Raw genomic sequence first — 24,759 nt, 5'->3', positions numbered from 1 at the left:
CATCCATATAGCCCCAGGGGCTATATGTGATGTATTTTAGCCAGAATAGGTACTTTTCATTGCTGCCCAGGGCGCCCCCCCCAGCGCCCTGCACCCTCAGTGACCGTTGGTGTGAAGTGTGCCGAGAGCAATGGCGCACAGCTGCAGTGCTGTGCGCTACCTCATGAAGACTGAGAAGTCTTCAGCCGCCGGTTTCTGGACCTCTTCTCTTTTCGGCATCTGCAAGGGGGTCGGCGGCGCGGCTCCGGTGACCCATCCAGGCTGTACCTGTGATCGTCCCTCTGGAGCTAGTGTCCAGTAGCCTAAGAAGCCAATCCATCCTGCACGCAGGTGAGTTCACTTCTTCTCCCCTAAGTCCCTCGTTGCAGTGAGCCTGTTGCCAGCAGGACTCACTGAAAATAAAAAACCTAACAAAACTTTTTCTAAGCAGCTCTTTAGGAGAGCCACCTAGATTGCACCCTGCTCGGACGGGCACAAAAACCTAACTGAGGCTTGGAGGAGGGTCATAGGGGGAGGAGCCAGTGCACACCACCTAGTGGTCAAACTTTAAAATTTTGTGCCCTGTCTCCTGCGGAGCCGCTATTCCCCATGGTCCTGACGGAGTCCCCAGCATCCACTTAGGACGTCAGAGAAAATAAGATTTTACTTACCGATAAATCTATTTCTCGGAGTCCGTAGTGGATGCTGGGGTTCCTGAAAGGACCATGGGGAATAGCGGCTCCGCAGGAGACAGGGCACAAAAAGTAAAGCTTTTTCCGATCAGGTGGTGTGCACTGGCTCCTCCCCCTATGACCCTCCTCCAGACTCCAGTTAGGTACTGTGCCCGGACGAGCGTACACAATAAGGGAGGATTTTGAATCCCGGGTAAGACTCATACCAGCCACACCAATCACACCGTACAACTTGTGATCTAAACCCAGTTAACAGTATGATAACAGCGGAGCCTCTGAAAGATGGCTTCCTACAACAATAACCCGAATAAGTTAACAATAACTATGTACAATTTATGCAGATAATCCGCACTTGGGATGGGCGCCCAGCATCCACTACGGACTCCGAGAAATAGATTTATCGGTAAGTAAAATCTTATTTTCTCTATCGTCCTAGTGGATGCTGGGGTTCCTGAAAGGACCATGGGGATTATACCAAAGCTCCCAAACGGGCGGGAGAGTGCGGATGACTCTGCAGCACCGAATGAGAGAACTCCAGGTCCTCCTTAGCCAGAGTATCAAATTTGTAAAATTTTACAAACGTGTTCTCCCCTGACCACGTAGCTGCTCGGCAAAGTTGTAATGCCGAGACCCCTCGGGCAGCCGCCCAAGATGAGCCCACCTTCCTTGTGGAGTGGGCCTTTACAGATTTAGGCTGTGGCAGGCCTGCCACAGAATGTGCCAGTTGGATTGTGCTACAGATCCAACGAGCAATCGTCTGCTTAGACGCAGGAGCACCCATCTTGTTGGGTGCATACAATATAAACAACGAGTCAGATTTTCTGACTCCAGCTGTTCTTGCAATATATATTTTTAATGCTCTGACAACGTCCAGTAACTTGGAGTCCTCCAAGTCACTTGTAGCCGCAGGCACTACAATAGGCTGGTTCAGATGAAATGCTGACACCACCTTAGGGAGAAAATGCGGACGAGTCCGCAGTTCTGCCCTGTCCGAATGGAAAATCAGATATGGGCTTTTGTAAGATAAAGCTGCCAATTCTGACACTCTCCTGGCAGAAGCCAGGGCTAGAAGCATGGTCACTTCCCAAGTGAGATATTTCAAATCCACCTTATTTAGTGGTTCAAACCAATGAGATTTTAGAAAATCCAAAACTACATTGAGATCCCACGGTGCCACTGGAGGCTGTATATGCAGCACTCCCTTCACAAAGGTCTGGACTTCAGGGACTGAAGCCAATTCTTTTTGAAAGAAAATCGACAGGGCCGAAATTTGAACCTTAATAGATCCCAATTTGAGACCCATAGACAATCCTGATTGCAGGAAATGTAGGAATCGACCCAGTTGAAATTCCTCCGTCGGAGCACTCCGATCTTCGCACCACGCAACATATTTTCGCCAAATTCGGTGATAATGTTGCACGGTTACTTCTTTCCTTGCTTTAATCAAAGTAGGAATGACTTCTTCCGGCATGCCTTTTTCCATTAGGATCCGGCGTTCAACCGCCATGCCGTCAAACGCAGCCGCGGTAAGTCTTGAAACAGACAGGGACCCTGCTGAAGCAAGTCCCTCCTTAGAGGTAGAGGCCACGGATCTTCCGTGATCATCTCTTGAAGTTCCGGGTACCAAGTCCTTCTTGGCCAATCCGGAACCACTAGTATCGTTCTTACGCCTCTTTGCCGTATAATTCTCAATACTTTTGGTATGAGAGGCAGAGGAGGAAACACATACACCGACTGGTACACCCAAGGCGTTACCAGCGCGTCCACAGCTATTGCCTGCGGATCTCTTGACCTGGCGCAATACCTGTCCAGTTTTTTGTTGAGGCGAGACGCCATCATGTCCACCATTGGTCTTTCCCAACGGGTTACCAGCATGTGGAAGACTTCTGGATGAAGTCCCCACTCTCCCGGGTGAAGATCGTGTCTGCTGAGGAAGTCTGCTTCCCAGTTGTCCACTCCCGGGATGAACACTGCTGATAGCGCTATCACATGATTCTCTGCCCAGCGAAGAATCCTTGCAGCTTCTGCCATTGCACTCCTGCTTCTTGTGCCGCCCTGTCTGTTCACATGGGCGACTGCCGTGATGTTGTCCGACTGGATCAACACCGGTTTTCCCTGAAGCAGAGGTTCTGCCTGGCTTAGAGCATTGTATATTGCTCTTAGTTCCAGAATGTTTATGTGAAGAGACGTTTCCAGGCTCGTCCATACTCCCTGGAAGTTTCTTCCTTGTGTGACTGCTCCCCAGCCTCTCAGGCTGGCGTCCGTGGTCACCAGGATCCAATCCTGTATGCCGAATCTGCGGCCCTCCAATAGATGAGGACTCTGCAACCACCACAGAAGAGACACCCTTGTCCTTGGAGACAGGGTTATCCGTAGGTGCATCTGAAGATGCGACCCTGACCATTTGTCCAACAGATCCCTTTGGAAAATTCTTGCGTGGAATCTGCCGAATGGAATTGCTTCGTAAGAAGCTACCATTTTTCCCAGGACTCTTGTGCATTGATGTACAGACACCTTTCCTGGTTTTAGGAGGTTCCTGACAAGCTCGGATAACTCCTTGGCTTTTTCCTCCGGGAGAAAAACCTTTTTCTGAACCGTGTCCAGAATCATCCCTAGGAACAGGCAGACGAGTTGTCGGCATTAACTGGGATTTTGGAATATTCAGAATCCACCCGTGCTGTTTTAGCACTTCTTGAGACAGTGCTAATCCCATCTCTAGCTGTTCTCTGGACCTCGCCCTTATTAGGAGATCGTCCAAGTATGGGATAATTAATACGCCTTTTCTTCGAAGAAGAATCATCATCTCGGCCATTACCTTTGTAAAGATCCGAGGTGCCGTGGACAATCCGAACGGCAGCGTCTGAAACTGATAGTGACAGTTTTGTACAACGAACCTGAGGTACCCCTGGTGTGAGGGGTAAATTGGAACGTGGAGATACGCATCCTTGATGTCCAAGGATACCATAAAGTCCCCCTCTTCCAGGTTCGCTATCACTGCTCTGAGTGACTCCATTTTGAACTTGAACTTCTTTTTGTACAGGTTCAAGGACTTCAGATTTAGAATAGGCCTTACCGAGCCATCCGGCTTCGGTACCACAAAAAGAGTGGAATAATACCCCTTCCCTTGTTGTAGAAGAGGTACCTTGACTATCACCTGCTGAGAGTACAGCTTGTGAATGGCTTCCAAAACCGTCTCCCTTTCGGAGGGGGACGTTGGTAAAGCAGACTTCAGGAAACGGCGAGGTGGATCCGTCTCTAATTCCAACCTGTACCCTTGAGATATTATCTGCAGGATCCAGGGATCTACCTGCGAGTGAGCCCACTGCGCGCTGTAATTTTTGAGACGACCGCCCACCATCCCCGAGTCCGCTTGAGGAGCCCCAGCGTCATGCTGAGGCTTTTGTAGAAGCCGGGGAGGGCTTCTGTTCCTGGGAAGGAGCTGCGTGTTGCTGTCTCTTCCCTCGACCTTTGCCTCGTGGCAGATATGAATAGCCCTTTGCTCTCTTATTTTTAAAGGAACGAAAGGGCTGCGGTTGAAAAGTCGGTGCCTTTTTCTGTGGGGGAGTGACTTGAGGTAGAAAGGTGGATTTCCCGGCTGTAGCCGTGGCCACCAAATCTGATAGACCGACTCCAAATAACTCCTCCCCTTTATACGGCAAAACTTCCATATGCCGTTTTGAATCCGCATCACCTGACCACTGTCGCGTCCATAAAGCTCTTCTGGCCGAAATGGACATAGCACTTACCCGTGATGCCAGTGTGCAGATATCCCTCTGTGCATCACGCATATAAAGAAATGCATCCTTTATTTGTTCTAACGACAGTAAAATATTGTCCCTGTCCAGGGTATCAATATTTTCAATCAGGGACTCTGACCAAACTACCCCAGCACTGCCCATCCAGGCAGTCGCTACAGCTGGTCGTAGTATAACACCTGCATGTGTGTATATACTTTTTTGGATATTTTCCATCCTTCTATCTGATGGATCTTTAAGTGCGGCCGTCTCAGGAGAGGGTAACGCCACTTGTTTAGATAAGCGTGTTAGCGCCTTGTCCACCCTAGGAGGTGTTTCCCAGCGCTCCCTAACCTCTGGCGGGAAAGGGTATAATGCCAATAATTTCTTTGAAATTATCAGTTTTTTTTTTCAGGGGCAACCCACGCTTCATTACACACGTCATTTAATTCTTCTGATTCAGGAAAAACTATAGGTAGTTTTTTCATACCCCACATAATACCCTGTTTAGTGGTACCTGTAGTATCAGCTAAATGTAACGCCTCCTTCATTGCCAAAATCATATAACGTGTGGCCCTACTGGAAAATACGGTTGATTCGTCACCGTCACCACTGGAGTCATCGCCTGTGTCTGGGTCTGTGTCGACCGACTGAGGCAAAGGGCGTTTCACAGCCCCTGACGGTGTTTGAGTCGCCTGGACAGGCACTAATTGATTGTCCGGCCGCCTCATGTCGTCAAACGACTGCTTTAGCGTGTTGACACTATCCCGTAGTTCCATAAATAAAGGCATCCATTCCGGTGTCGACTCCCTAGGGGGTGACATCCTCATATTTGGCAATTGCTCCGCCTCCACACCAATATCGTCCTCATACATGTCGACACACACGTACCGACACACAGCAGACACACAGGGAATGCTCCTAACGAAGACAGGACCCACTAGCCCTTTGGGGAGACAGAGGGAGAGTTTGCCAGCACACACCAAAAGCGCTATATATATATCAGGGATAGCCTTATAATAAGTGCTCCCTTATAGCTGCTTTGTTCTATCAAATTATCGCCATAAATGTGCCCCCCCCTCTCTGTTTTACCCTGTTTCTGTAGTGCAGTGCAGGGGAGAGACTTGGGAGCCGTCCTGACCAGCGGAACTGTGAGAGGAAATGGCGCCGTGTGCTGAGGAGATAGGCCCCGCCCCTTTTCTGGCGGGCTCGTCTCCCGCTATTTAGAGAAATTAGGCAGGGGTTAAATATCTCCATATAGCCTCTAGGGCTATATGTGAGGTATTTTTAGCCTTTATAGGTAATCATTTTGCCTCCCAGGGCGCCCCCCTCCCAGCGCCCTGCACCCTCAGTGACTGCCGTGTGAAGTGTGCTGAGAGGAAAATGGCGCACAGCTGCAGTGCTGTGCGCTACCTTTTGAAGACTGCAGGAGTCTTCAGCCGCCGATTCTGGACCTCTTCTGTCTTCAGCATCTGCAAGGGGGCCGGTGGCGTGGCTCCGGTGACCATCCAGGCTGTACCCGTGATCGTCCCTCTGGAGCTTGATGTCCAGTAGCCAAGAAGCCAATCCATCCTGCACGCAGGTGAGTTGACTCCTTCTCCCCTCAGTCCCTCGCTGCAGTGATCCTGTTGCCAGCAGGAATCACTGTAAAATAAAAAACCTAGCTAAACTTTTTCTAAGCAGCTCTTTAGGAGAGCCACCTAGATTGCACCCTTCTCGGCCGGGCACAAAAATCTAACTGGAGTCTGGAGGAGGGTCATAGGGGGAGGAGCCAGTGCACACCACCTGATCGGAAAAAGCTTTACTTTTTGTGCCCTGTCTCCTGCGGAGCCGCTATTCCCCATGGTCCTTTCAGGAACCCCAGCATCCACTAGGACGATAGAGAAATAACTAATGATATAACTCGTCTCATTATCTCACGACAGGGCGAGCGTGAAAGCCTGAATAACTCCCCAACTGAAATAATAATACAACTCTGCAAATACATGGTGCTGCACCCCAAGGAGAGTATAACTGCGTAAAACGTTCTTGCACAGTCCCAGGAGACGTTTGTGGTGTATGACGGTTAATGGGGACTAGCGGTGGAACATATCTAGCACTTGTAAGGTTAAAGGGGAACTAAAAATACATTGGATGCCAATCAGACAACAGTATATTACACACCATGCACATTTACAGGATTCTATTCTATATCTCCAGGTTTTATAAATAGAAAAATACAACAGGTTCATTTGTATTATAAAGAGAATTTGGGAGACAGGACCAGGATTAAAGTGATGAGGTGGCAACCCTAATCACAGAGCTTCCCAGCTGACGTTGGATGCACATTTGTCACAAATTCCTGTGTGCATTTTACCCTACTCCAAAAACACACCATTTAGGAAGTTGGAGCATCGGGATATATTTAAAGAGATATTTAAGACTCAGGAATTTCTGTTTCCCTATAGGACATTGTAGTGCGAGTGCAAAAGAATGTACAGGACTGAGCAGAACTGAATTAATGTCTGTACCGAAAGTCACGCAGAATAAAATGAAAGTTCCCAGGGCCCTATGTTGTAATATCCGCCATTACTAATTAATAATTTAACTTCTTCCCTGCTACAGCAGAACACACATTTTATCCTTGTTCATGAATAACATGGTCTATTCCAGATACTGGAAAAAATAAAGCCCTTAATGGTGGACTTACTTTTAGTAGTTTGCGTGATAGGCGCGTTTTTCCGTTTCTCTGGTGGGGGTGGTGTAATAGGAGCGGCACGTCGGGGCTGTGGCGGAACCTGAACAGAGAGGTTTTTGTTTCAATATTTACAAAACACCCATAACTACGATTACCTTTGTACTTCAGTCCGCATTCAGAGATGTAGATGTACGCAAACCAGATTTTTTTTTTTGGGGGGGGGGAGTGGATCAATTATTTCTGTCTGTGCATGTCTCTATGTCGCACTGCGTAGGTGCCGTGACAGAGGATTTATTTGCAGAGTGATTGACAGTGAAGGATCGTTTAGGAGAGGTAACAGGGGAGTAAAGGCAAAAGACGCAGGGTGTTTGTGGCTGCGACCGCGAACCCTTAATCAACTACAATGGCTCCCGCGTCTCTCTTCCTGTAGCCCTGCTGCGCAACCAACGTGCTACCAAGAGGGTTTAATCATGGACATGGCCGCTGGTGGACGCCTCAATGCAAATCCTGGCGGCTGCAACACTTGATTATTTTCGCACAGCCGCTGCGTACACATTAGCAAGCGCGTACATCTCCGTATCAGGCCCTTGCTGTAAAGCTTGATGCGCACAAACTTCCTTGTACCTGGTAGGGACTGTTATCCTCGGACTCTATCTCTGAGTTGGGTAAGCTCATGTGGCGATCGAGGCTGGTCCGGCAAATGCCATTGGGTTGTCGTCCAGAATCTAAATGGTAATTGCTGGAGGACGAGGTCATGGAATTTGACTGGCTGGTTGGGGAGTGGGTTTTTCTGGATTGTGTTTCCTTCCTATGATGAATAAGTTTTCTTCATTGGGGGGGGGAAAGAAAATGCATAATTTAAATACATTTCAAGCACAATTTGAACAAAAAAAATACATAACTACAATGCCAACATCAACTAAAATAAACTGGATTCTAGACTGGGATTCGTTCAGGAAACTGGCGTTCGGCAACCTGGTATATAGTATATATCCTGTATGCGTCAACTGGCCTTCATCGTGAGTGCATTCTCTGTAATGTGCTGCATGATACCTGCAACCAGTGGCAGGTGAGGTCTACCTAGTAGCCTCTGTGATTGGGTAATCGGTGTAAAAAGAACTTCCTGATTAGCTGCTAACTCATTTCCTATCACATGCTCTTCGGGAGCGGTCCATCATTTCAATACAATCGTTTTCTTCTTAGGAATTTATTATGGGGCACTACTGTATATTATTAGGACTTGGCGCCATAATATTTCTTTATATGAACGGATACTGGAGAGGGGACATTATAGTTTTTTGGGGAAGATCGTGGCCAACTTGAGTACCAGCAGGGGCTCCATGCTATTCAGCTATAGGCTGGATCTCTAGCTCTGGGGGGGGGTCCAATGGTTTGGGCCTGATGCGGAGAGTAGGCTGGGATTATAGAAAATTAAAAGGGGTAGAACTGGATGTTATAAATCTGATTTATACAACATTATTTGGCCTAAACTGCAACACATCGGATGCAGCTTAAACTGTCAGACTCTAAACCACAAGAGAATAAGTCCTGTGGTTTGGAACTGAAAACTCTCGTTTTAGTCTACATGACCGGCTAATGTTAATGAAGCCATGAGTTTAAGCTCTAGAAAGCTCTGGAAGGATTAATAACCAACCAAGGCTTCCGTTTTGGGTCTCTTCACAGCAGCAGCCTCAGAGTTTTGCTTTTAAATGAACTTTTAAATAGCTAAAGGATGCTTTCTTGTGGTGTTATTATCTCCTCACCATCTGGAGTACTTACTGTAGGACATCTCTCTGCTCCAGGTTGTATTTACCCCCGTTCTTCATGGCTGCATTGTGAACAGCCTCAATGGCTCGATCGATAGACTGTAGAACAACATCCTGTTCCTGTACCTGTATAGCAAAAAACGCAGTGTTTATAGCAATGTACGCAAAGAGGAAAATCAAACATTCACAATAAGACCTAATCATCTGATAGGATGCACAGACCTAGTATCACTATTCTTTATTTCTGCAGCATTCACAATAAGGAATAATGCAAAAAGAGAAAAAAATACATTTAAAAGCAGCATGTAATTATCCCATCCCAAATGAGTCTACAAGGTAAAGCTGAACCACACCTGGTCTTATATCGCTGATGGCATCACCAACTTGGCCCAATAAAGCTACCTGTGTCACCTGAGGGCATTCCTCTAAGGAGGAATCAGACTTCAATAGAAATGCGGCCTGGAAAACCACAATAGACCCGTGCGTTTGGTCCTCCTCTGACCAGCTCTGGTGTGTGAGGAGAGACAGCAATGCGACCAGGGAGTGAGGTAGCATGGCAGGCTTCTTCGAAGAAGTTGTTCTTCAGTAAGACTAAACAGATTTTGAAGATTGGGGAGAACTGGACAGGACAGAAGAGAGTTTTCTACAACGGAGAAGATGCTTAGGAGAAGTCTTGGTCTGTGCACACAATGAGGTTATAAGACAGTAGAGCAGAGAACCATTGGGACAAAATTGATTGTTGAGGTCAAGTTACAGAAAGTGGTCTCCAAACTTAAGTGGGGTGTAAGCTACTTGAGAAAAAAATTGAACCTCCTAAAGAGCTACTAAGATTTTTGGCAAAATAAATCTGGCTTCCAACCAAAACATTGAAGGTCTGTTAATGAAAATGAAATAAATGTTTCCTAGAAAAACCAACAATGAATTTACTTAATACAGTGATATTGTTGCTATGCTCGTGATACATTATGCCACACACTGTAACGCCTGTGATACATTATGCGCCACACCAAAATGCCCGACACAGTATACCACACGCCGCAATACCCATGATACATTATGCCACACACGCAGTGCCCCTGACACATACCACACACCGCAATGCCCATGATACATTATACCACACACCATAATGCCCATGATACATTATGCCCCCTGCTCATTGCCAGGGGTTTCAGGCTCTGGATGTAATGCTCGTTGCCAGGGGTGTAATGCTCGTTGCCAAGGGTTTCAGGCTCTGGATGTAATGCTCGTTGCCAGGGGTTTCAGGCTCTGGGTGTAATGCTCGTTGACAGGGGTATCAGACTCTGGGTGTAATGTTAGTTGATAGGGGTGTCAGGGCAGAGCTGCATCTTCTCCCCACACTAGCGCTCCCAGCACTTCCTGGTAGCGCTATAACGCTGTGATCCAAGTCAGACGCTAGAGGTTAAGTATGGCCTCTAGCATTTTCTCTGACGAGGCAGAGGCGAGCCAGGGGAGGACGGGTGGGCGGACTTAGGGACGTCAAATAAGGTGTTCTCCTGAGATCGGTCAGCAGGAACCCCGGAAATCAAGCTAACCGGCTTATGGTGGCGAGCGACAGGTTGGCGACCGCTGGCTTAGACCATTGCCCATGTTCTCTATCCTAATACTGGGGCACCTTGACCTACAGCCATTACCTAACATTACTAAACCGTAATCCCTCTGGCACCTCTCTCCTAGATCAGCAGACTACCAGGCTCCCTCATACACAGTCTATGTGGCTGTACAGCACTACCACAGCACCATGCACATGGACAGATGAAAACTTCAAAACTCCAACCAGGTCATACTCCAAGCAAACTGGTTATTGCGTTGCCTCCAGCATAGCCACAGGTTAGCCTCTGGGTAATATCTCCCTTCACTACAGTATGGCTTATGAGGAGAACGTGAACAGCAAGTAATTATTCTAGAAATGTACAAAAGTAATTTAGTGCAAATATTACAGCTACAGAATTATTTCCAAATATGCAGATATACAAACAACTGTACTAAACATACAAGATTAAGGGATCTATTCACGAAGCAGTGAAAAGAGTGGAGAAGTGAGCCTGTGGAGAAGTTGCCCATGGCAACCAATCAGCTGCTCCGGTACAATTGTATAATATGCAAATTATAAATGTTACTTCAATGCTCCACTGGCTCACTTTTCACTGCTTGCAGAATAGACCCCTAACACAGAACATACTATGAAAATCCCATAGAAAGCTATGGTATAATTATTAATAAGAAAAGATTATCAACACCAATGATTGTCAACATGTAGCTTAAACCAGCTGTTAAGATTGGTTACAGTGGAATGAGCGGACTATAATGCGGCACAGAGAAGATAGTCACTGCTCTTAGGTCATATGAACCATGCTCATTTCAGGGTACCTCCAGAAACAGACGGCTAAGTTGCACGCTTTCCCTTTGTGGCTTATAATAAAACTCTCCCTAACCCTGGTCTTTATATCAGGGTAATTCCATGATTATGTCAACCAGAACATCTTTTCCTGAAAGTGGCCACAATTAACCTCGTAGTGAAAATGTATATTCTCTGAAGTTAATATTTTGTAAAACTAAAGATGATAAACACCTGTTTTTCATAAATCATAAGTTGGCAGCATTGTTTATTCAAGATGGCAGTCTGTGGAAAGCTGTGGTGATTTTGTGCCTTGTTTGTCAATTTTTTTGGCCTACAGTTGATGACGAGGCAAATATTGATACACACCAGATTATAAGAATCTTACCAGAGCCACAATTTGATAATAGGCTTAAACTGTATTTTCAAGATGTTAGCTTTGATAATGATGTAGTTTAATAGACAGATTTAAATGGTTTTTGCAAGTATTTTGGAACATGTCGTGTCTGTCACAATTCCTATGTCGTGTCTGTCACAGGAATAATGTTTAATAAAATATTTACAAAAACTTTTTATCTTCTTTACCCAACAACTCTATCATTCTCAGTGTTAAGTCATGGAACTGTAGGTTTCATATTTTGGAAGATTTGGAAGGAATTCATCCTGAATTTGTGTTCCCATTCAGTGTCGTGTCTGTTACATAATATTTGTACCTGTAGAATTCTGATCATTACAGAATTAAACTTCCCTGTTACTTTAACAGTTAATTGAATGATTATAGTTTATAACTGGCATAGTTTGCAGAACTTCTGATATTTTATTAATGAAAATAATCATCATCATTATTCTTGCAGTGAATCATTTGTTGTGTCTGTCACAAATGGAATTGCCCATCAGTAAAGCTGCCGTTTTACTGATGATGTACACTTCCACTCCAAATTAACTTATCTGGACCTAAAACACTTTTAAAATGTAGAACTCTGTCTTTTTATTTATAATGTAAGAGTGTAACAATTTCCCTTTAATGACCGCTGATTTTCATCAATGAATCCTTAGCCAGCAATAGATGCTGGCTTACAAATCTTAGTTACCATCGGCTTTCCTGCTGCCCAATTGCTGGACTGTAATTTCCATTTAACCAATAATATAGTTTCTCAAAGAACAAGTATTTGGAAGAGCCTGTGCGATTGTTCTGTCCGGTTTGCTTTGTAATTACGGAGGACGGAATGCGGGAGGGAAGGCCCTGAGTGGAGCAGAAGTAGACACCAAGAACCGCAGAATGAAAAGTAACCAATAATTAGGGAAAGTATAGTTGTGCGATATATGATTAATGTAGTCCGCACCCCCCCCCTTCCCCATGAGAACGGTATCCGGACTCCAGGTCGACAGCAAAAAGGTCGACACATCTTAGGTAGACGCCAATTGGTCGACACACCTTAGGTCGACATGGACAAAAGGTCGACATGAGTTTTTCACAAATTTTTTTCTTTTTTGGAATCTTTTCATACTTAACGATCCACGTGGACTACGATTGGAACGGTAATCTGTGCTGAGCGAAGCGGTAGCGGAGCGAAGGCACCATGCCCGAAGCATGGCGAGCGAAGCGAGCCATGCGAGGGGACGTGGTGCACTAATTGGGGTTCCCGGTCATTCTACGAAGAAAACAACACTAAAAAACTCATGTCGACCTTGTTCCTGTCGACCTTTTGTCCATGTCGACCAATTGGTGTCGACCTAAGGTGTCGACCTTTTTGCTGTCGAACCCGAGTCCCAGACCCATGAGAACATGATGATCTTCTCCCCTATATCCAAATAATTTCACTCAATGCCTTTACTTCTGCATAGATCACTGCAATCTGGGGACCCTCAGTGTTAGTCTATGGAGGGGGAGACTGAGGTACCTGCAGCAGTTAGTGCAGACTTTGACATATAAACCACAGTAACCGTATCCTACGTAACCATGGTAACAAGTAGCTTTCAAAGCGAAACAATCTAATTATTGCACCGTGTTATCTACCCAATTCAAAAGAAATCCCTGCAAGTCGCATTTGGGCGTCTAAATAATGCAGCGTTACTGAAATCAGATTTTTTTTCTTTTTCTTATGTAAAATCTAGGCTAGACGGGCGAGGTGCGCTTCTTGCTTGCGTGACAAAATGCAATCATGTCACTTTATTACCTTCCACTTTAAGATGTAGTAACCCTGACAGCGCGCCGCATTGTTTCCATTTGGTTTCTGTCTCCATAACACGCAGACTCTTTTGGAGAACAGCTGCTGCTGAAGTGTGAGTACGTATAGACACTGTGACAAACTCATCTTGATAAAAAAAAATAACAATATGCTTCTCAGTCCCATAGCTGCTGACACAGGGACGCTTGGGAGAAACAGGGCGACGGGGAGAAAGATAAGGTTGCAGATAGAATTCGGTCACAGTCCTAGATGAAGAAAGGGCACAGCCAGGAGCGACTTGCATCCAGAATAAACTGCTTTCCTAACAATACTTACCACTTCATTCTGCAACTGCTGCTGAATATGTCTCGCAGTATTTTCCTTCCCGCCTATCAGTGTTCTAACATACAGCTGGGTCTTCTCAATTCTCAAACCGTTCTTTATGCCTTTGTCTTCAAATAATAATAATAATAATAATAATAATAATAATAATAATAATATTTTACTCACCGGTAAATCTATTTCTCGTAGTCCGTAGTGGATGCTGGGAACTCCGAAAGGACCATGGGGAATAGCGGCTCCGCAGGCAGGAGTCTGGGCACAACTAAAAGAAAGCTTTTAGACTACCTGGTGTGCACTGGCTCCTCCCACTATGACCCTCCTCCAAGCCTCAGTTAGGATACTGTGCCCGGACGAGCGTACACAATAAGGAAAGGATTTTGAATCCCGGGTAAGACTCATACCAGCCACACCAATCACACCGTACAACACGTGATACCATATCCAGTTAACAGTATGAAACAAACTGAGCCTCTCAACAGGCTCATAACAATAACCCGTTATTAAACAATAACTATGTACAATTATTGCAGACAATCCGCACTAGGGACGGGCGCCCAGCATCCACTACGGACTACGAGAAATAGATTTACCGGTGAATAAAATCTTTATTTTCTCTAACGTCCTAGTGGATGCTGGGAACTCCGAAAGGACCATGGGGATTATACCAAAGCTCCCAAACGGGCGGGAGAGTGCGGATGACTCTGCAGCACCGAATGAGAGAACTCAAGGTCCTCCTCAGCCAGGGTATCAAATTTGTAGAATTTTGCAAACGTGTTTGCCCCTGACCAAGTAGCAGCTCGGCAAAGTTGTAAAGCCGAGACCCCTCGGGCAGCCGCCCAAGATGAGCCCACCTTCCTAGTAGAATGGGCTTTAACTGATTTAGGACGCGGCAGTCCAACCGCAGAATGCACCAGCTGAATGGTGCTACAAATCCAGCGAGCAATAGTCTGCTTAGAAGCAGGAGCACCCAGTTTGTTGGGTGCATACAGGATAAATAGCGAGTCAGTTTTCCTGACTCCAGCCGTCCTGGAAACATAAATTTTCAAGGCCCTGACTACGTCCAGCAACTTGGAATCCTCCACGTCACTAGTAGCTGCAGGCACTACAATAGGTTGGTTCAAGTGAAAAGCTGATACCACCTTAGGGAGAAACTGGGGACAAGTCCTCAATTCTGCCCTATCCATATGGAAAATCAGATAAGGGCTTTTGCATGACAAAGCCGCCATTTCTGAAACACGCCTGGCTGAAGCCAAGGCCAATAACATGACCACTTTCCACGTGAGATATTTAAGATCCACGGTCTTCAGTGGTTCAAACCAATGTGATTTTAGGAAATTCAAAACCAGGGCCCTCATTCCGAGTCGTTCGCTCGGTAATTTTCATCGCATCGCAGTGAAATTCCGCTTAGTACGCATGCGCAATAATCGCACTGCGACTGCGCCAAGTAATTTTACAATGAAGATAGTATTTTTACTCACGGCTTTTTCTTCGCTCCGGCGATCATAGTGTGATTGACAGGAAATGGGTGTTACTGGGCGGAAACACGGCGTTTTAGGGGCGTGTGGATAAAAACGCTACCGTTTCCGGAAAAAACGCAGGAGTGGCCGGAGAAACGGGGGAGTGTCTGGGCGAACGCTGGGTGTGTTTATGACGTCAAACCAGGAACGACAAGCACTGAACTGATCGCAGATGCCGAGTAAGTCTGAAGCTACTCTGAAACTGCTAAGTAGTTTGTAATCGCAATATTGCGAATACATCGGTCGCAATTTTAAGAAGCTAAGATACACTCCCAGTAGGCGTAGGCTTAGCGTGAGCAACTCTGCTAAATTCGCCTTGCGAGCGATCAACTCGGAATGAGGGCCCACGTTGAGATCCCAAGGTGCCACTGGAGGCACAAAAGGGGGCTGAATATGCAGCACTCCTTTTACAAATGTCTGAACTTCAGGTAGTGAAGCTAGTTCTTTTTGGAAGAAAATCGACAGAGCAGATATCTGCACCTTAATGAAGCCCGATTTTAGGCCCATAGACACTCCTGCCTGTAGGAAGTGCAGAAATCGACCCAGCTGAAATTCCTCTGTTGGGGCCTTATTGGCCTCACACCAAGCAACATATTTCCGCCATATGCGGTGATAATGTTTTACAGTTACATCTTTCCTGGCTTTAATCAGCGTAGGAATGACATCCTCCGGAATGCCTTTCTCCTTTAGGATCCGGTGTTCAACCGCCATGCCGCCAAACGCAGCCGCGGTAAGTCTTGGAACAGACAGGGCCCCTGCTGCAGCAGGTCCTGTCTGAGCGGCAGAGGCCATGGGTCCTCTGAGATCATCTTTTGAAGTTCCGGGTACCACGCTCTTCTTGGCCAATCCGGAACCACGAGTATTGTCCTTACTCCTCGTTTTCTTATTATTCTCAGTACCTTTGGTATGAGAGGCAGAGGAGGGAACACATAAACCAACTGGTACACCCACGGTGTCACTAGAGCGTCCACCGCTATCGCCTGAGGGTCCCTTGACCTGGCGCAATATCTCTCTAGTTTTTTGTTTAGGCGGGACGCCATCATGTCCACCTGTGGCCGTTCCCAACGATTTACAATCAGTGTAAAGACTTCTGGATGAAGTCCCCACTCTCCCGGGTGGAGATAGTGTCTGCTGAGGAAGTCTGCTTCCCAGTTGTCCACTCCCGGAATGAACACTGCTGACAGTGCTAACACGTGATTTTCCGCCCATCGGAGAATCCTTGTGGCTTCTGCCATCGCCGTAATGCTTCTTGTGCCGCCCTGTCGGTTTACATGGGCGACTGCCGTGATGTTGTCCGATTGGATCAGTACCGGCTGGTTTTGAAGCAGGGATTTTGCCTGACTTAGGGCATTGTAAATGGCCCTCAGTTTTAGAATATTTATGTGTAGGGAAGTCTCCTGACTCGACCATAGTCCTTGGAAGTTTCTTCCCTGTGTGACTGCCCCCCAGCCTCGAAGGCTGGCATCCGTGGTCACCAGGACCCAGTCCTGTATGCCGAATCTGCGGCCCTCTAGAAGATGAGCACTCTGCAGCCACCACAGTAGAGACACCCTGGTTCTTGGAGACAGGGTTATTAGCCGATGCATCTGAAGATGCGATCCGGACCATTGGTCCAACAGGTCCCACTGAAAGATTCTGGCATGGAACCTGCCGAAAGGAATTGCTTCGTAAGAAGCCACCATCTTTCCCAGGACTCGCGTGCAGTGATGCACCGACACCTGTTTTGGTTTCAGGAGGTTTCTGACTAGAGACGACAGCTCCATGGCTTTTTCCTCTGGGAGAAACACTTTTTTCTGGACTGTGTCCAGAATCATTCCCAGGAACAGTAGACGTGTCGTCGGAACCAGCTGTGACTTTGGAATATTTAGAATCCAACCGTGCTGGTGTAGCACCTCCTGAGATAGTGCTACTCCTACCAACAACTGCTCCTTGGATCTCGCCTTTATTAGGAGATCGTCCAAGTATGGGATAATTAAAACTCCCTTTTTTCGAAGGAGTATCAGCATTTCCGCCATTATCTTGGTAAACACCCTCGGTGCCGTGGACAGACCAAACGGCAGCGTCTAGAATTGGTAATGGCAATTCTGTACCGCAAATCTGAGGTACTCCTGGTGAGGATGGTAAATGGGGACATGCAGGTAAGCATCCTTGATGTCCAGGGATACCATGTAATCCCCCTCGTCTAGACTTGCAATAACCGCCCTGAGCGATTCCATCTTGAACTTGAATTTTTTTATGTATGTGTTCAAGGATTTCAAATTTAAAACGGGTCTCACCGAACCGTCCGGTTTCGGTACCACAAACAGTGTGGAATAGTAACCCCGTCCTTGTTGAAGTAGGGGCACCTTGACTATCACGCGCTGGGAATACAGCTTGTGAATTGCCTCTAGCACAGCCTCCCTGTCCGAGGGAGTTGCTGGCAAGGCTGATTTGAGGAAACGGCGGGGGGGGGGGGGGGGACGCCTCGAATTCCAGCTTGTACCCCTGAGATACTAGCTGTTTGTTGCAGCCTTTTTCCCCTACCTCTGCCTCTGGACAGAAAAGACCCGCCTTTTCCTCGCCTGTTTTTCTGGGTCCGAAAGGACTGTACCTGATAAAACGGCGCTTTTTTAGGCTGTGAGGGAACATGGGGTAAAAATGCTGACTTCCCAGCTGTCGCTGTGGAAACGAGGTCCGAGAGACCATCCCCGAATAACTCCTCACCCTTATAAGGCAAAACTTCCATGTGCCTTTTGGAATCTGCATCCCCTGTCCACTGCCGGGTCCATAAGCCTCTCCTAGCAGAAATGGACAATGCACTTATTTTAGATGCCAGCCGGCAGATCTCCCTCTGTGCATCTCTCATGTATAAGACTGAGTCTTTTATATGCTCTATGGTTAGCAGAATAGTGTCCCTGTCTAGGGTGTCAATATTTTCTGACAGGGAATCTGACCACGCAGCGGCAGCACTGCACATCCATGCTGACGCAATAGCTGGTCTAAGTATAATGCCTGTGTGTGTATATATAGACTTCAGGATCGCCTCCTGTTTTCTATCCGCAGGCTCCTTCAGGGCGGCCGTATCCGGAGACGGAAGTGCCACCTTTTTAGACAAACGTGTGAGCGCTTTATCCACCCTAGGAGGTGTTTCCCAACGTGCCCTATCCTCTGGCGGGAAAGGGAACGCCATTAGTAATTTTTTTGAGATTATCAATCTTTTATCAGGGAAAGCCCACGCTTCTTCACACACTTCATTTAATTCTTCAGATGGGGGAAAAACTACGGGTAGTTTTTTCTCCCCAAACATAATACCCTTTTTTGTGGTACCTGGGTTTAAATCTGAAATGTGTAACACCTCTTTCATTGCCTCAATCATGCAGCGAATGGCCTTAGTGGACATTAGATTAGACTCATAGTCGTCGACACTGGTATCAGTATCCGTGTCGACATCTGGGTCTGCCATCTGAGGTAGCGGGCGTTTTAGAGCCCCTGATGGCCTTTGAGACACCTGGGCAGGCACAAGCTGAGAAGCCGGCTGTCCCGCATTTGGCATGTCGTCAAATTTTTTGTGTAAGGAGTCGACACTTGCACGTAATTCCTTCCATAAAACCATCCACTCAGGTGTCTGCCCCGCAGGGGGTGACATCACTTCTACAGGCATCTGCTCCGCCTCCACATAATTTTCCTCCTCAAACATGTCGACACAGCCGTACCGACACACCGCACACACACCGGGAATGCTCTAAACAGAGGACAGGACACCACAGAAGCCCTTTGGGGAGACAGAGAGAGAGTATGCCAGCACACACCAGAGCGCTATATACTGCAGGGACTAACTGAATTATGTCCCCTATAGCTGCTATAATATTTACTGCGCCTAAATTTAGTGCCCCCCCTCTCTTTTTTACCCTTTTTCTGTAGTGTAGACTGCAGGGGAGAGCCAGGGAGCTTCCTTCCAGCGGAACTGTGAGGGAAAAATGGCGCCAGTGTGCTGAGGGGGATAGCTCCGCCCCTTTTTCGCGGACTATTCTCCCGCTTTTTTAAGGATTCTGGCAGGGGTAATTATCACATATATAGCCTCTGGGGCTATATATTGTGATTGTTTTGCCAGCCAAGGTGTTTTTATTGCTGCTCAGGGCGCCCCCCCCCCAGCGCCCTGCACCCTCAGTGACCGGAGTGTGAAGTGTGCATGAGAAGCAATGGCGCACAGCTGCAGTGCTGTGCGCTACCTTGGTGAAGACAGAAGTCTTCATGCCGCCGATTTTCCGGACTTCTTCTTGCTTCTGGCTCTGTAAGGGGGACGGCGGCGCGGCTCCGGGACCGAACACCAAGGCCAGTTCCATGCGATCGGTCCCTCTGGAGCTAATGGTGTCCAGTAGCCTAAGAAGCCCAAGCTAGCTGCAAGCAGGTAGGTTCGCTTCTTCTCCCCTTAGTCCCTCGTTGCAGTGAGCCTGTTGCCAGCAGGTCTCACTGTAAAATAAAAAACCTAAAATATACTTTCTTCTAAGAGCTCAGGAGAGCCCCTAGTGTGCATTCAGCTCGGCCGGGCACAAAAATATAACTGAGGCTTGGAGGAGGGTCATAGTGGGAGGAGCCAGTGCACACCAGGTAGTCTAAAAGCTTTCTTTTAGTTGTGCCCAGACTCCTGCCTGCGGAGCCGCTATTCCCCATGGTCCTTTCGGAGTTCCCAGCATCCACTAGGACGTTAGAGAAAATAATAATAATAATAATAATAATAATAATAATAATAATAATAATAACAACAACAACAACAACAACAACAACAACAACATAGCATCAAAAGTATACGTTCTTTGCATGTGTGATAGAACTCTGGCATTTGGTTTGGTGGCAACTTCTATTTGTGCAACCTATTAACTACCTGTGCTAAAACCCGTGGCTCAGAGTATCGCTAGAACATCTCTAAGGCTGGGAACACACTCGCCGATATATCATTCGTACAGTCTAACGCTATATATTGGCTGGACCACTGCTTGTGTGTACAGCCCTAAAGCCTGTGAATGACGTCATTCAGGTTGGCCCTGCAGCACAGCCGATAGATCATGCAGATATACTGGTACATTTGCCTGTGTGTACAGGAGATCTGCCGGCCGAACCATCTATATCGGCTGCGGAATCCATTGAATAGGACATCACACGTTTGCAGGCGTATTCAAACGGGTCCGCTGGCCAAACATATTGGGCGGATGATTAAGTGTTTGCACAAGATAGTTTGTGCATAAACCTTACCAAACGTTAGAGGGTGTGATGCGTTCAGTTTCAAAGTATGTAAAACATGTGTGGAACTCTCCAGTCTTAAGGTGTGTACACATGGCGAGATTCAGGCTAAACCCTGAATCTCACTATGCGATAGGGACTAGGTCGGTATCGCAAGCATAGATGACGGACTTGGAGGCTGATTCAGACCTGATCCGTGCTGTGCGTTTTCACACAGCAGTGATTAGGTATGAAATGTGCATGTGCCGGCGCATGGCAGACAGCCGACGGCTGTCGTAGCCCTGTGATCGCATCTGCCCGATTGACAGGCAGAGGCGGTTGCTGGGCTAGAGGAGGTGGGCCGGCGGCACAGGCCATGTAACGCAGGCGTGCCCGGACTGTTGGGGGTGCGGGCTGCGGCGGCTGTATGACGTCACGCGCAACCGCTGCGAACTGGGCAGCGACGAGCAGCTCCCAGCCAGCGCGCAGGAGCTGCGCTGGCTGAGAGCTACTCCTGAAATACAAAAGCATCACCGCTGTGCGATGCTTCTGTACTTGTGCGACGGGGCAGGGACTGACATGCGGGGCGGGGCGTCCCCCCGCATGTCAGTGTGACTGATCGTAGAAGTGTTAAATTTATCACATCTACGATCTGGTCTGAATTAGGGTGTGTACACACGGTGAGATTTTTTCTTACGATTCTGACTATATAGTCAAAATCGTAAAAAAAAGTTAGTGCAGATCGCAAGGTGAAAGTCACCTTGTGATCCCGATGCGTGGTCCCGCCAGGTCGGCATCGCAAGAAAAGATAGACTGTGCAGGCAAGTCAATCCTTGCTAGATCGGTGTACTATCTAGTTCATCTCACATGTCAATGACATCTCACATAAGCCAAAATCTCACAAGCCAAAATCGTAAGCACACATAGTCCATATCTCAAGATAAGTTAGTCAAAATCTGTGCTATCTGGATTCAAGGGAAATCGCAAGTGAAAATCAGGCATAGCAAGGATCTCACCGTGTGTACACACCCTTAGCCCCCATGTGCGATTCTGGCTAAGTGTCAATTTTGACTATCTTTTCTACGAGATAGTCAAAACTGACTTGTCTGCACAGTAAATCTAGGCTTGCGATACTGACCTCGCGGGACCGTGCATCGGTATCACAAGGCGACTTTTACCTTGCAACCTGCACTAACTTTCCTTACGATTTTGACTATATAGTAAAAATCGTAAGAAAAAAATCTTACCGTGTGTACACACCATTAGGGAATAAAGAAAAAAAAAAAGAAAAAATAGAAATGTCAATATTGCAAACTAGAAGAGTTTTCCAAGCCCGATGGACACCCCTTCGTTTAATTTGATCTAAGACTATAAACTAAATTACTCCAATATATACCTATTCGCTTATCACAAAACCTCCATATGCTATTCTACCCAATCAACTCCCCTCTACACAGTTCACACAAAACTTGTGTTCTCGTTCTACACGCACACAAGCCACTGACTACTGGCCAGCATTGCTATGCGACTGGATCATATAACACATCAAGAGCAGGACCCTCTTACCTCTTTGGCGGTCTGACAATACCCAGTCGATTCTCCCCACAACTTTTAAGCGCAACAGATTATGCTGATACTAAATAGATGCCAACAGGATAGAAAATGCTAGAAAATCCACATTTGTATTAATATACTGTTCCATTCCAATACGCGTGCAGCCAAAAGGGGACACATTCGTGTTATTCTAATGCAGAATACTATGTGTGTATTATTAAAAGTCACCAATTCATTGCCTACAGTGGTTCCATTTATTAATATTAAACTGCATTTTAACCATGAATCTGAATAACTACAGATATCAAATGAAAATGTCCTTTTAATGCCAAATGAGCTGCGCGCTATGGAAAGGAATAGCAATCTGTTTTCCCCCCAAGCAGTCTTGTTGGCAGATCAATAAGCAGCAGGAGAAGGCAGGTTCCACGATTCACCTCCAGCAGTTCCCAGGTCTCTGGGCTGCTGGGAAGGATTGCTGTCAGCATTTATAAGTGGAGACGGAACACAGGGGAAATGAAGGAGAGCTGTATTGTCAGGGTAAGGACGGAACTGCACAGTAACAGGCGCTCAGCACCAGGCCAACGTTATGTACAAAGTAATGTAAAACGCACTCAAAATGCAGGACACAGAAGTCCTAGAACCGTACTGGAGGGACATTATGTACAGGTAAAACTCAGAAAATTAGATTATCGTGCAAAAGTTCATTTATTTCAGTAATTTAACTTAAAAAGTAGAAATTAATATATCATATACACTCATTACGTGCAAAGTGAGATATTTCAAGCCTTTATTTGGTATAATTTTGATGATTGTGGCTTACAGCTTAAGAAAACCCCAAATCCAAAATCTCAAAAAATTAGATAACATAAAATCAATAAAAAGTAGTTATGGTAGACTTACCATTGTTAACTCTCTTTCTGCGAGGTACATTGGGTTTCACAGGGAAACATTGGGGTGTATAGTGGATCTTGATCCAGAAGCACCAACAGGCTAAAGCTTTAGGCTGTCCCAGGATGCATTGGGGCCTCCTCTATAACCCCGCCTCCAGGCACTGTGAGCTCAGTTTTGTTAACCAGTCCAATGCAGGAGCAGGTAATAGAGAAGGCAGATGAAAGTCACATAGAACCACATTCTCACGACAGGAGAAGGTACCAGCGGCTAATGCCATACAAACCCATAGTAGATAGGTGCATTAGGGTGAGCGCCCTGTGGAACCCAATGTACCTCACAGAAAGAGAGTTAACAATGGTAAGTCTACCATAACTCTCCTTTCCTGCAGCAGGTTACATTGGTTTCCACAGGGAAACATTGGGGATGTCCAAAGCAGTTCCTCAAGGGAGAGGATGCGCCTTAGCAGGTAGGAGAACCCGGCGTCCAAAGGAAGCATACTGGGAAGCGGAAGTACCAAAAGGCATAGAACCTAATAAACGTGTTCACAGAGGACCACGTAGCCGCTTTGCACAATTGTTCTGCGGACACGCCACGGGGGGCTGCCCAGGAAGGTCCAACAGATCGAGTAGAATAGGCATTAATAGCAGCAGGAGCTGGGAGACCAGCCTGCACATAAGCATGTGCAATCACCATTCTAATCCATCTGGCCAAGGTTTGGTTATCCGCAGGCCAGCCACGTTTGTGAAAACCATACAAGACAAAAAGGGAGTCTGACCTGCTGATAGAGACAGTCCCCTCCACATATATACTGAGAGCCCTAACCACATCCAAAGACCGCTCTCTGGAGGACAAATCAGAAGAGATAAAGGCTGGAACCACAACCTCTTGGTTAAAGGTGAAAAGAGGACACCACCTTAGGCAAATAACCTGGGCGAGTTCTAAGAACTGCCCAGTCACTATGAAATATTAGAAAGGGTGGACGACAGGACAATGCGCCTACGTCAGACACCCTTCTAGCAGAGGCAATAGCCAGTAAATACAAGACCTTGGCCGTAAGCCATTAGGTCCACAGTCTCAAGAGGTTCAAATGAAGACTCTTGCAGGGCATTCAGGACGACCAACAGATCCCATGGAGCCACAGGAGGGACATAGGGAGGCTGAATCCGTAAGACACCCAGAGCGAATGTATGAACGTCAGGTATAGTCACAATTTTTCTCTGAAACCATACCGACAAGGCAGATATGTGAACCTTGAGGGAGGCCAGACGAAGGCCTAAGTCCAAGCCTCTTTGCAGAAAGAACTTCCAGAATTCTGTCCTGAATCTGTATGCATCATAATTCTTATCAGCATACCAGGTGAAGTAAGAATTTCAGACCCTGTAATAAATCCAAGCTGAAGCCGGTTTAGGGGCTTTTAACATAGTTTGGATGACCGCCTCAGAGAATCCTTTGGCTCTCAGGAGTGATGCTTGAAGAGCCATGCCATCAAAGCCAGCCTGGCCAGGTACGGATAAAGACAAGGGCCCTGTATGAGGAAGTCCGGGCGCTGAGGAAGTAGAAGAGGACGCTCTGTCGATAGACCCTGCAGGTCTGAGAACCAATGCCATCTGGGCCATGCTGGAGCTACTAGAAGTAGAAATCCTCCTCCTTGTTTGAACTTCCGCAGGACCCTGGATAGAAGCGACACTGGAGGGAACACGTAGGGCAGCTGAAAGCTCCATGGAATTGCCAGTGTGTCCACGAACGCTGCTTGAGGATCCCTGGTCCTTGATCTGAAGACCGGAACCTTGATTGTGTCGAGACGCCATCAGGTCTACGTCTGGTAGGCCCCACTTGTCCACTAGGAGTTGAAAGACTTCTGGGTGAAGACTTCACACTCCGGCG

General features: G+C 46.9%; 1 protein-coding gene across 2 annotated transcripts in view; it reads right to left on the bottom strand.

Annotated features, from left to right (window-relative positions):
- NCKIPSD (NCK interacting protein with SH3 domain) overlaps positions 1-24,759 on the bottom strand; it is a 297,008-nt gene that overhangs the window by 108,551 nt on the left and 163,698 nt on the right. For both annotated transcript variants that reach the window (XM_063941150.1, XM_063941149.1), the window contains exons 2-4: positions 8,862-8,974; positions 7,707-7,908; positions 7,095-7,182 (exon numbers count right to left, since the gene is read on the bottom strand). In XM_063941150.1, coding sequence (XP_063797220.1) covers positions 7,095-7,182; positions 7,707-7,908; positions 8,862-8,974 — 403 coding nt within the window. The remainder of the gene's footprint in view (positions 1-7,094; positions 7,183-7,706; positions 7,909-8,861; positions 8,975-24,759) is intronic.

Source organism: Pseudophryne corroboree, chromosome 9 (genome assembly GCF_028390025.1).
Source record: "Pseudophryne corroboree isolate aPseCor3 chromosome 9, aPseCor3.hap2, whole genome shotgun sequence".
Classification (NCBI taxonomy): Eukaryota; Metazoa; Chordata; class Amphibia; order Anura; family Myobatrachidae; genus Pseudophryne; species Pseudophryne corroboree.
The sequence above is the reverse complement of the archived record's forward strand: the minus strand, read 5'-3'. Positions and strand labels throughout refer to the sequence as shown.